At 40.3% G+C, this 13,069-nt stretch overlaps 2 protein-coding genes across 5 annotated transcripts in view; one reads left to right on the top strand and one right to left on the bottom strand.

The window, feature by feature from the left end:
- LOC124070203 (gamma-aminobutyric acid receptor subunit beta-2) overlaps nucleotides 1–13,069 on the bottom strand; it is a 337,631-nt gene that overhangs the window by 165,801 nt on the left and 158,761 nt on the right. The window lies entirely within an intron of this gene.
- The window catches only part of gabrg2 (gamma-aminobutyric acid type A receptor subunit gamma2), a 46,597-nt gene continuing 37,523 nt past the window's right edge, over nucleotides 3,996–13,069 (top strand). For 3 of the 4 annotated variants that reach the window (XM_046409866.1, XM_046409865.1, XM_046409864.1), the window contains exons 1-2: nucleotides 3,997–4,526; nucleotides 12,506–12,645. In XM_046409866.1, the coding sequence (XP_046265822.1) occupies nucleotides 4,411–4,526; nucleotides 12,506–12,645 (256 nt within the window). In that variant the 5' untranslated portion in view covers nucleotides 3,997–4,410. Of the gene's footprint in view, nucleotides 4,527–12,505; nucleotides 12,646–13,069 lie in introns of all 4 variants that reach the window. The other variant, XM_046409863.1, reaches the window with a different exon arrangement.

Genomic DNA, 13,069 nt, shown 5'->3' with positions numbered 1-13,069 from the left:
GTTTTATCCACCCTGACAACATGGTGTTCTTCAGCTGCAAACCTCTGAGCTTGTTTTCAAGGCCACTTCTCAATATGTCCATGAGGCTGTCAAACCCAATCTAGAGACTCATTCAATCAGCTGAAAGCACAAAATAACACAATGTATGATTAAATAAAGGAAGTATTTCCAATTGGTGTCTAATAAAGACAACTGACAGGAAAATAAAAACGCTGAAGTCAGACAATTTAGAGACAATATGAAATCCAGTCTGGTGGAATTTGAGATGTGGCTTAAAAGTTTTAGTAAAGTCAGGCCACAGAGAGTGCTTTCTCATGTTCACGTCAGAAAGCTCTCTCAGTAAGGCAGGATGTGCTGTGCACATTTTCATAAACAGACCACCTGGCCTTATACTGCACCTGCCTTTTCCAGTTTCAGTGCGCTTCATTTCTTATTTGTTTTTGTCAACAGGGTCGCAGTGAAATTTTCTCGTAAACAACATTCAAAATTTGTTGCATGTCTTTCTTCTACTGTTTTCAAATTCGTGATGTTACATCACTTTGGTCTGAATGCCAGATTTCTTCTCATATCCAATAGTGCTTACAGTAGCTCATTCTGCTCCCACAGCTTGATGCTAACTGAGTGGGGCTGTGACAGCATATGTGTGGGTTGTAAAACTGGAATGATAGTGGAACTGGGCATCTGTGTGTTCAGTGATGCCATTATAGAAGACTATACCTCCCCCAGTTCTTATCTAAAGATGACACAACACATCATCACAGCCAGACTCACACATGCCACTCTGTCTGCGGAGAAAATGGGTACCATGAAAGATGAAATCATTATCGAATTTTTTTTTAAGCAGACATGTCACTAAACTAAGTCTTCACATGCCAGTGCTGTCACTGCCTACAATGTGCCCAATCTTTAGAGAAATGAAAACCTTGTATGCTTTGTTATCATACAGACTGCAGTTATTTATGTTATGCTGCATTGTAATTTACTCAATACACTGCATGCAGTTCAACATGACACTACAGTCAGATGCTCGGATTTGCTGACTACAGATATTTGGATTGGGTTTATGTAATTTATCTGGGTAATGTCAATTTCACATGCAAGACAGCGACCCTGTAAGATGTGGAAATGAATGCCAGTAAAGGTACATGTGTGTTTTCAACGCACGCAGATGAACAGCTTTCTGGAGGTAGGTCAGCACATGAGAGCCCAGGTGCATCCATGATATGGGGATGAGCCAGTTTGGCTCAAATTTTTGCTGTGATTATTGGACCAAGTAGATCTGAACTGACATCTCCCTCGCTTTTTCTCTGTCGGTGTGTGTGTGTGTGTGTGTGCGAGTGTGAGAGAGAGAGAAAGAGTTTGAAAAAGAGAAACAGAGGTAGATTCTGCCAGGGCTATTAACTAGCTGTCTTGTATAATCAGAATAAACATTTGGTATAAACCATATGGTTTAAAAGTAAACACCTAGTCCCATGCTTTAAGAGCAAAAAAGCAAACAAAAGCCTGCTCCCTCTAATCCTACACCCATCCTTTCAATCTTGTATCTAATTATCATCCAACCATGAATGTCTCCCACTAACAAAATACATCCACATGAGTTAATTAACCAACTTACAGTTTAGTGGGCACTGGGTTTATTGGCATTTATCTAAATTACCTCCTCCATCCTCAGCTAGATCAATACCTCCTACCACTAACAGATACCTCTGATGCTGACGTTTTGGGTCATGACCTGCATGGCCAGAGTCTCTGACAGCTGCAGTGACATAGCTGCAGGACAGGGAGAGAGATATCCAACCCTGGGGACTGAATGATATGGGCTGTGTGTGTGTGTGTGTGTGTGTGTGTGTGTGTGTACATCTGTTTAGACCAGTATAATCTCCAGCACCTGATGAGGCAAGGCCTGAATTTGCCTTTTGAGAGCTGAAGATATTTACTCAGTTTATAATGCCAGTGTCTGCAGAAAATTCCTAAGTTTTTCAAGTATAACCTCATCAAATATATAAAATGATTGTCAAAACATGAACTCAATCACTGTCATGCATTCCACATTTGGCTTAGGAAACATACATTACAGTAAAATATGCTGAGGTACAGTATAGCCAGAAGATGTGGCTGTTTATAGTATTATGTCTTAAATATCATAAAAGACTTCCTCTCTTTATCTATTCAATATTCGGGAGGGAGCTGTTGCTACTTTACTCTGCTTTGAGGAGTGCTGCATGGCTGATGAAGCATCTGTCAATTTCCTTAAGATGATTAACCTACGCTGAGCCTCACTTGCCACAAATAAACACGTGATGTTGTGTTCAAATCAGACGCACCTCATCTTCCATGTATGTCACACTTCGGCAGCAACATCTGCAATCAGCTTTGATTGCCACAGCCAAATTTTAATAGCTGATGTTGAGAAACAGAAATGAGACAGTACAGGAAAAAAAAAAAACACAGTACAGTTGTTTACCATTGCTGTCCCCTCATGGGACCATAAAAGTAATAGTGCAGCATGTTCACTGGCTGTATGCCTGTGGAATAAATGTTCAGAGGGGAATATGGGCCATTGCACCACGACAAGACGATGACTCTGAAAGCACATGCTTGGTTCCACTGCACCTGCCACTCTCCTTACTTCTCACTGTTTCCCCCCTCTGAGCTTTTGCGCTCATTTTAAATGAGATCAAATAACTGCAATTTTGTTCAATTTATTGATTTTTTTTTTAACCCACTGTGTTGATATACTGTATAAGCAGACTTGAAGACAGAATCTTGTTAGATTTGTCCTTGGGTCAGTTAAACCATACGGCAGAAGGATGCAGCCAAGGACACGTGACCTACTTTGTCTTTCATACCACACACACCACACCAAATCCTAACAAGCTCCACTTGTTTTATTTATTTATATTTATTTCCGCGCTCTCTTCTGAAGATGAGAAGTTAAGTGAGAGAGAAAGGGAAGGAGAGGAAGAAATAGCGTGAAGTGTAACAGCAGTATCAAAATAATTTATGAGACAGTGTGGGACAGGCAACCATTTTGTATTTTAGATTATGAACACATATATTCTCTCAAACACCCCCTCAAGGAGTCCTTGGAAATAAGTTACACCCTACCAAAGAAGGAGCATTAGCATATTTATATAACAATTTTGAAATGGATACAAGAGCACCTTAGGAAGGGCGATGCAAACCTCAGGATATGCTGCCTGGATTGGTTTCAAAATATGCCAAAAGACTTGGAAAACCACATGTATCATAGAAGAATCGCGTACGGTGCTCAAACACAAATATATCCTCTGGCACAAGTTGCATTCCTTCTTAACCTCATTCAGTCAAACAGTCAATTAATGTACAACACAAACAGCAAAGTAAATGAAACTGTTTTCTGCACTATTTATTTATTCACTACTAAATACACTGAGCCGTAAGAGCCAGCATTCCTCTGATTTGAGCGGCAACAAACTGACGGGAGGTGTCCTTAGTGCTGATTGGTGGTTTGTAATGCAGAGGAAAGTGATAGAGCTGTCCAAGGTCCTGAAAGCGTGACTGGAGAGATTCAGGCCTGCGGGCTCATTTTTTGACTTCCAAACAGATCTGACACACACACACACACTCCTCACACCTGAAGGGATTTGTGTAAGTATTTATACAAAAGACAATTCAGGTGCTCTTCCAGTTTTCTTTAGACCATGGTTGTATCCACTCATGCTGTATAAATTGGTGGATTTTCTCATTTTTAGTCTGTTAGGAACCTCGTGAGCCCTGCACCGACTTTTGCTAATTGCAAATTCGCATTATTTGGCACCAACTGCCAAACAGTGCAAGTTCACCTCTAACACCACTCGCCAGTCTATATATATTTTGTTTCTCATACTGAAAATTAACAAGCATCACGTGGTATACATGAGAGTGTGTTGGCAATCAAAAACTAAAATCCACACCCCCCCCCGTGTAGCACCAAGCGAAGCCTTTTTTCCAGTCCCTCGTTTATGCACCCCTGCTTCCGCTTGGTGAAACCACGCATGTGTTGATCTGTGCTGCAGCAACGTGCATCAGTTCCTCTCTGACCCCAGTGTTAATCTGCATTCACAGTGAGGCTCCTCCGGTTTTTTCTTAGCTGCTCGGTATCAGTGTAGCTTATTACAAAAGGGGGGGCTTCACCGTCTGTGGCGGGTTTTTTAGGGCCCTGTTAGGCTGTCTATTCGGCAACAGACGCAGGAAAAAAAGGGAAAAACGAGCGATACCAGATCAAGCTTTCGACTCGCATCGATTTTGTTTTGGTTGATTGAACTCCACCGCACGTCCGCCTCGGGTCTAGATTTGGAGACCCGCTACTGCTAACGTGCGTAATGTATCATAGAGAGGAAACCCAGTAAATAGACGGACACGTCCATCTGCCATAAAGAGGAAACGAAGATGGTGATGATGGCTTCACCAAATTTAGCCTCCAAATGCTCGACAGCAATGGCGAAGCCTTCCCTCCCTCTGAAACTGTTTCTCTGGGTGTTTATCGCCGTTAATCTGCCTACAAGGTAAGATGTCAGCGCGTGATGTTTCTTTTGTAAAACCGCGATTCTGTCTATTGGGTTGCGTTTTTCTTATTTTAACAACACCTCGTTTCGCGGTGCCAAGGCTGCCTTGCTGCTAGTGTGATGCTGAACGGTTAGGCAGGTTGGAATTACAGTAGAAGACAAAAAGCATGTAGTGTTTATATCACGTTATTAATCATTATTACTGTGGTCGACTTGGACGTGTGGTAATTTTTCAGTCACAGCTAGACATGCGTCGCGTATAACTGGGAAATATTGTGCCTCATAATATATATATATTTTTTTATAGGAAACAAAAGCGACGGACAGCTACAAGGTGCTTTAAATATTTGTCAGATGATTTTTAATATATATTTTTTTAAATTTTCCCTTTTATTTTTGAACAGATAAACGTGTCTATATGGAGGCGGTTTGTCCAGTGTCTCTCACAATCTGTCCAGTGTTTGAAATAGCACAGTGGCAGGCTAATTTGCTTGAAGCTAAGGCTACATATAGTCCCTGCTAAGCTATCTTTAAGGATCAAGTCTATTCCAAGAGCCAAAGCCCTCATTATTGAACTGTGTCGGATGTGGCCGAACTGTAATGTACGCAAGCAGTCGTTTGTAATAAAGAACCTGAGTGTGAATGTGTGTAGGCAACGTTTTACCCCACGTATATGGAATAATAATAATAAAAAAAAGCAATTCAAAATGGCAGACAATCACAGAGAATACAAGTGAAAAGGCACAATAAGGACAAGGATAATACATATGGACTCATCCCTGTCATGCACACACACACACACACACACACACACAGTGAAAGAACTGCCATTTCATCTTTCACTGAGGTACAGATTTGAGTTTGTTTAGAGAAGCTGCTTTGGTCTTCCCTGTGAAGGCACTATAGGAATAGTCAAGAGGAAGGGATGGTGAGGGTCCACGCATCGCTTTCGTCTTATGCTGCTGGAGGGTGAAAAATGGAGGCAGATAAATCAGTCGACGTTCAATCACCGTCATGCTGATCGCAAACTCAGGGCTCCCTGCCCAGTCTGCACCGACAGGCCTGTGTGTGTGTGTGTGTGTGTTTTTGTAATTGTATGCACAAGTAGTGTTCACATTATGCTTGAGTAAACACTACTCCTTCTCCCGTAGTGCCCCCACAGGGGATGAGAGAGTAGATACATGGGCAGGTTATGGATTTTATAAGTTGTGCAGGAGTGGTTGAAACATAATAAACTGATGGTAGATCACAGCAAATGGCATTTCCATGCATCTTAATTGACAAGGCCAAGTGTCAGCTCTTTATGAAGGTAAAATTTGTGGCTCACGTCAGCATGACAGCTCTGCATAGTTTCTTTTCAAGTAGTTTATATGCAGGTCTTATGTATGATAATTAACAGATAGCTATTGGTTGGAAATTGCATTAGAAGTCTTTTGTGATTCACACATGAGAACTCTTACATAAGACATCTCTCAAGGCCTCGGGCATGCTTTCAGTAATCTATGCTTCTTTGTGACTCATTGCGACAGTTACTATGTGTAGTGATGTCTGATGGCTATCAGCGCACATTAACCCCGGCACACAGTCAAGCACTGTTTTACATCCAAGGTGACATCACGGCAATCAAGGTTTTGCACCCTGAAGGAGAAGTAGAAAAAAAATTTTTCTAAAGTTTTTAGTATGTTATAATTGCATTAGCCAATAAATAAGCTTCAGATGTAGGCCCAGGATCCACCGAGTGGGTTTCTGAACCATGACAGGCCGTAAGACAAAGTGGTGATGTCAGAGTGAGGAAGCTCTGCTCAGGTTTTCTGTCAGGTCAGTTGATATTTGCTGTTCTGCAAACTCACCTCAAGCATTTTAAGCAGCTGACGAAATTCATTACATAACCGCTAATTTGGAACACGCTGCATTTTTTTCTATTTTTAGTTTTCTATCCTTGACTGCACTTGAATATTTTGTTCCTTGATTGATAATTCTGATTGAGAAACATGGATATACATTATGGTATGAGGAATGTTACATTAAATCTCATTTCAGGATTGTCATTAAGATTCCATTCGGCTACATTTTCAGATTTTATTACATTAAACAAATAAATATGCCTCGAACCTTGTCTGCCAGACAGTAATACATTTCTTACAGTCTTTCGTAATTTTATTGTAAAAATGTAAAAAAACAAGGATGGTAGGCATTTTTTCCCTTTAAATCTTCAGGGTGTGAAAGTTGTGTTGCGGATTTAATTGTATCCCTCATCTCATATTATTGTGGCAAAACAAAAAAGTCCTCTTGCTAAACAAATAACAAACAACAGACAAGTAACAGATAGCCTGCCAACAACACACACACCCACACAGTTGTTTGCAGTTGGCTTAATTCTATAGAAAACAATAAAGGGAAGGACTTAAATGAAATCTGCCATCACATGCTTAAATAAGAGTCTCAGGATTTGCAGAGTTAATGGTAAATTTAGCTTGCTATCAAGAACATGCTATGGACAAAGTACATGAAAGTGCAAAAATTAATATAGGTTTGTGGTATTTGTCGGAGCAACTATCAATGTGGACGCTGCGAGACAAATGTTATGCCAATTTTACAAGTTCAGCAGTGAATCCCACCTGCCACTTGTTGCACTGCAGTCATCCACACCAAGCACCACTTATAACCAAAAGACCAGTGTTTATACGTGATTGCAGTTCCTTTAAAATTTCATCCGTCTAAGTGGGAAACCTACAGCACACTGGGCTCAGTCAAGTCATCCAACTCATACACTATTTGCCTCTTGTCATTCGTTTGGAAGGGCTTTGACAAACTGTCAATCTGTCCTGTATCCCATAATGACTATCATACGTATTTATGTTTCGGAAATCCCAAAACGTACTTGATAGCCCAGATGTGTCACTCTTATTTTTCTTTCTTGTGTCTATTTAAGACAGTTTGACAGGATAGTAGAAGATGACAGGCGAAGCTCATAGCTGCCTCTTGCTTACAATTCTTGTCATATTCATCACCCAGGAGGTATTAAGGTCAGTGTGGTTTCAGATTTCTGGGATAGATTTGGGGAGAGGGAGTGAATTTCCAGCAGTGGTGATTATTTCCCATTTACTCAGCTCAGTATCTCAATAAACCTGAAGTAGGGCCATAACTAACAAACTCTCCTATATGAACTCTTCTCGATATGGCCGTCCTTGCTGTCTGAAGACGTCCTGTTTCTAATATGTGTTTTTTGTTGGCTAATCTTAATCCAAAAGGCTTTGTGAATTTATAATATATGGACACAAGTACACAGAAGGCAAATTTAAGATACATTTCAAAGTATTCCATCAATGTTTTCTCCCCTATAGTGGTAATATGATCGCCAAAATAAGCCTCCAAAAAGCTAAAAGCACCACAGTTTTAATGCAGCTGGAAAGCTTCACAGTACTGGACTCTGCTGTCACTGTCATACTGATTGACAAGCTTTTAAACTAATACTAGATAACATATTTTATGTTGCTCTCAACGGTTTGTTTACCTCATCTTTAAGTGAAACATTTCAGCTACCTGCCGTATAAGCTCACATCTAAACACATCAAGAAATTACTGAGCCTTTAACTTTATAGTAACACTACTGGCAACATAACAAATTGGTCTAATTTGCCGTATTGTACTGCTGAGCGAAACAAGTCAACCTTGTATGCCAATACTAGCTAATCTGTATGAAGTGCTAATCTGCCTGAAGCCTGTAAATTTGCTGCCAAAGGTCAGTTAAGTAGAGCAGGCTGACACGGTCCAGGTGATTAGTTGTTAACAGTCCTGTGTGTGAGCACCATAAGTGCAGATGCTTGTTATTGCAAATTACAAGCCAATGATTAAGCAGAAGCGCAATTTACATCCACTTTGAATGATTGTATTTTGTTAATTAGTGAAAGTGGACTGTTGTATTGTGTTGATAGTGGAGCCTGTCAAAGGATGGTTGGGTGATTGGCACACGGTGGTTTCTTTGCCATAGGTACAGATCCAACTTCATGTTGGATAATAATGAGCATGAACAATTTCAGACATGCAAAGATGATAGCACAGAGGAGCTTGATTTGGATGCCAATTGTGGACACACTTTTTCCATGGCTGATATTAAGTTCCTCAGACTTTCTTTGAACATGAAACCTGACATGAGATTTTAATTCAGGTCTGCTCAGTAGTAGGGACATGGTCTGCCTGCTGAATATAGAACAGATGAGATGATGATGGCACTAAACATGAAGGGGCAGAATGTATGAAACTGTCAGACTGTCCACACTGTGGGTAGCTGTGCACACAACGCTTAACTCCAGCGCTCTCCATCATTACACACACACAGCCATCATTACGTTCACAGCCAAGGACATACATATTCATGAAAAACAAACACGAGCACACACCCAAACATGTAAAAGTGCACGCACACGCAGGCACGGACTTCTCTGTGGATGTTCAGGTACCAAATTAGTAGGCAAAACCTCAGATCTGCCTGCAGTGGGGAACACATGGCTCCTCCTTTGATGTGCTCGTCTTTGGAGCATTTCCATATACACAGAGATACTCTGTGAGATGAATATAGATGATAAAATTGATGCAACCTGAAAAACACCAGATATTTTCAAGTTCTCACACCCTTCTCTGCCCTCTCTATCTATCTGTTTCTGTGCTGGAGACAGGTACCCCCTGGATATTTTTTTATAGCATGAACTTAGGCATACAATGGTCTGCCTCAGTTAAATAATTAAGTTTTAATGTTTTAGACACTAGTGTTAAGGTGGAGATGGATGGCACTTAGTGACAGTTACTGCAGTAAAAGGACGAGTGCTGGTCAAAACATCATTCCCCGCACCCATCCTAAGAACACGAGAAAGCTATCAGGGCTTCTCTCCTGGTACTTTACCATGGAAACAGTGTCTTTTTTTCTCACCATTACTGATTCTTTATTATTTCATTCGGATATCCATTTTCCTCTCTTCGCTCTGAAGCCTTGCGGAAAGCTCACAACTGTTTTCAAGGTTGCTCTTTCATGCTGCTGGCCATCTCCCTGATATGCTTCAGTGGTTTCTGGACATTGCAGAGCTGTGATGGCACAATTTAAAAATGCTCCACCTCTCTGTCTGTTTGTACCTCTCTGTCCATCTATCACTTTTCTCTTTAGTTTTGGCCTTTATTTCTGATGCAACTAAATGAATCTGTGTTATTCATGAAACAGCCTCAAATGCAAGTTTTTCTTTCATCTGAGGCACAACTTGAGTGTAATTAGTGAAGTAGGCCTCTCTCTAATGCATATGCATACAAGGAGGAGAAGCTGGCACAGATAGCAGGAGATGTGAAATATGCAGTTGATTTCAATTTCCATTGGATGTTACGCGGACTCTTGAATTTCTTTTAAAGAGTGTGTGCAACTTTGTACTGATGTATTAAGAGGAAACTGCTGCGAGAAAAATACATCAATTATCCTGTAATTCACAGAAATCTTAAAATTACTTAATAAAAACAGAGGGGATTGGGATTTAGGAAGAAAAGGCTGAGCTTGACATTCACTGAGCTGCTGCAGTATGGAAATACTGACTGAAGTTGAATTGGCTTGTTGTTGAATGGTGTTCTGTAAATTAAAGTTCTGTACATAAGATATAAAAAGCATAAAGACAAGTCTGAGAGATATGAATGAATAGTCCCAGACTTAATTGTCAAACAAGACACGCTGTCTTTTGAACTAATGTTTCGTCATTCTTTTTCACTTCTTCTGTAGAACTTGAACAAAACTAAATGTTCTTGAGCTTAGTATCGTGATCAAATCTCACCACTCAACTGCACCGTTTCAACTCTCCCTCAGTGCACAAAACATGTCTTGTAGGTGGTCCCAGACACTGATTGTGTAATGAACTGCTGCCTTAGTAAATCACACACTAATTACACACAGGCAGTGTTAGCAGAAATCGAATGAAAAGATGCGGTGAAGATTTGCCCCGCTCTTTTAAGTACATAAATCCAGCCCTCTGTCTCTGTCACACATCATGTACATGCTTTGCTATCTGCTTGTGCCTTTTCTGTCACACTCACGGAGTACATACACATCTCATCGGTGCCCACTGGCGGTACCAGCCTCCCCTCTTACTGCAGACAGCATTATGTGGTGTTTTAAGTCTCCTCATAAAATAGTCCCTTTGGATGACGGCACGTTGTTGTCAGCATATTAATTCACCCTAATGCACCTAGTCATTGGGGATCACATACATCAATCTTTTATTCAGATGTCAAAACTGAAAAAAATGATTTGTAGTAATATAAACCTTTATTTCAGACGTATAATTTACCAAGAGAGAGCAGAAAAACATTTACAGCCCCACAGTGGTTTTATTTGTGGTTGGGGGCTCTTGAGACATCATTATCCTTTCAGTTTGAGAAGTCTGGGGCGAGGAAGTAAACTCAGGAAAATTGTCTTGTCATTTCAAGCTCTCACAGAAACCTGGGGGCCCTAAAATCCCCTTTACAATATGAAAAACAATTCTGCTGTGAAGTTCCTCAGCTTTGCCATCTTGGAATTAATTCATCGTTTTTGTAGAGTCACCGAGTTGAAAATTGAAGCAGGGCTTTAGCTCTTATTGAAGGTCATTATGGACATCCTATAAGGTCTATAAAATTCTTGCTTATTTCTTATTTTCTTTTTTGTGGTCACATTCATATTAATTTAATTAATGTTTTTTAACCCAGTATTTTTAGTTTATGTCTTAATTGAGGTAGTCCTTCATCGCAAGCATGTCTTTGTATTTCTGATTCTAAAAGAGCTTACTTTGCTTCTCCTGCTGGCCTTGATAACCTGTCAAATACCACCTCTGTTGAGTAAAAATTGCCAAAAATTGCCTTCTTGAGAGGCTTTTTTCAAATGCCCTTGTTTAGTGGGGGCGGGCGGGGGGGGGGGGACCAGCTACTTGGATGGAGGCAAACAAAAGACAAAATATGTCAGTTTGAAGGAGTGACCGTTACTATCTTCACATAAGGAGAAATTCACAGCTCTGTCAAATCTGCCGGGATTGAAACTACATTAGGTTTGCTTGCACGATGCTTGCTATCTAACCAAAGTTGCTCACTATCTAACCAAATTACTAGAAGCACTGCATAAACAGAAAAATGTGTTTGAGTCATCTTCATGCAGGGAAAGCAAAATGTCTGAAAAATAAAGAAGAATAAAAATCAGCCCTTTCATTTTCAAGTCGAACATCAGATTGCACACATTTTGTTTTTACTCTCTCTTATCTTGTGTGGTCTAAATGCGTGATAGGATTGGTCCTGAATTACCAGGTAGGTTTTTCACCAAAACGCTCAGTCCATAAGTGCTCCAAGATATAGTTTAAGTTTGAAACGCAGTATAAATCTGAATTAAACTGAAGAGGCATGTTTGAAGAGACACTTTATGAGCGTTTTAAGAAGAAACTTTAAGAATAAATGCACAATAAGGCAATGCTGCGAGACTGTACATGTCAATGATACAATTGTATGTTACAATGGAAACAACAGGATTTTAACTCATTGCAAAAAGACTTTGCTGGGTGGTAGACCAAAACACGTGTGCGTATTATAACCTAGTGTGACAAAACACAGGTTCTGCATCACGTCACACTGAATGTGTAACATCGTTGATTCATATGTTCTTACATAATGAACGTTTTATTTCGACATTTTCTGGAACTCGTGTTAACTTCCTTGTGTCCCTAGAGGAAACAGAAGCAACATGGAAAGGGAGGATCAATAGGAGGATCACGCATATGTCAGAGTGTCTACAGTAGCAATGATGTGGTGATGAAAAGCCATGAAAGTTGTCAGAGCTCATCTCTTGACCTTGGATTGAAAACATTTCCTCCCTTTTCTCTCTGCGTCTCTCATCTCCCAACACTGCACTAGGAAACACACAGCTTGCTGTCCTTTAAAAAGAAATCATTGATTGCAGTCATTTTTTATTCCCACTCTCCTCCCCGCAGCTCCTTCCAGACCGATGACGACGATGAGGTGTCTAACAAGACGTGGGTGCTGACTCCCAAAGTGTACGAGAGTGACGTCACACACATCTTAAACAGCCTACTAGATGGATATGACAACAAACTCAGACCTGACATCGGAGGTGGGTGCTGATTTTTCACAGATAATCTGCTTAGTCACAGAAAAGCAAAGAGATACACACGTTTATGGTCGAATTTGCAATCCAACCCGTATATTTGCTCTTTAACTGACGTACATGCTTTTACACTGATTTCTACAATGGACTCTTTAAAGGCTGCAGTCTGCCATTTTCTCACTTGTTGCAGACTTGTTAACCCATGATTGTGCAACTGTGTGAAGACTGAAACACTATATATACCCATATTTAACATTTAATGTGACAATGATTCTTGAAATTGTCACAAAAAAAAAAACAAGAAGATGATGTGAGGGTGAATGAAAATCTGCATTGCAGGAGTCACTGTTGTGCCTTTTCACATGACAGTGTTCATACCAGGAATCTGTTGACTTTAAATTTGACCACCAAAAAGACTATGATACTAGGG

This window comes from Scatophagus argus, chromosome 14 (assembly GCF_020382885.2).
Source record: "Scatophagus argus isolate fScaArg1 chromosome 14, fScaArg1.pri, whole genome shotgun sequence".
In the NCBI taxonomy this organism is placed as follows: Eukaryota; Metazoa; Chordata; class Actinopteri; family Scatophagidae; genus Scatophagus; species Scatophagus argus.
Note: the sequence above shows the minus strand (reverse complement) of the source record. Positions and strands in the feature narration are given on the sequence as shown.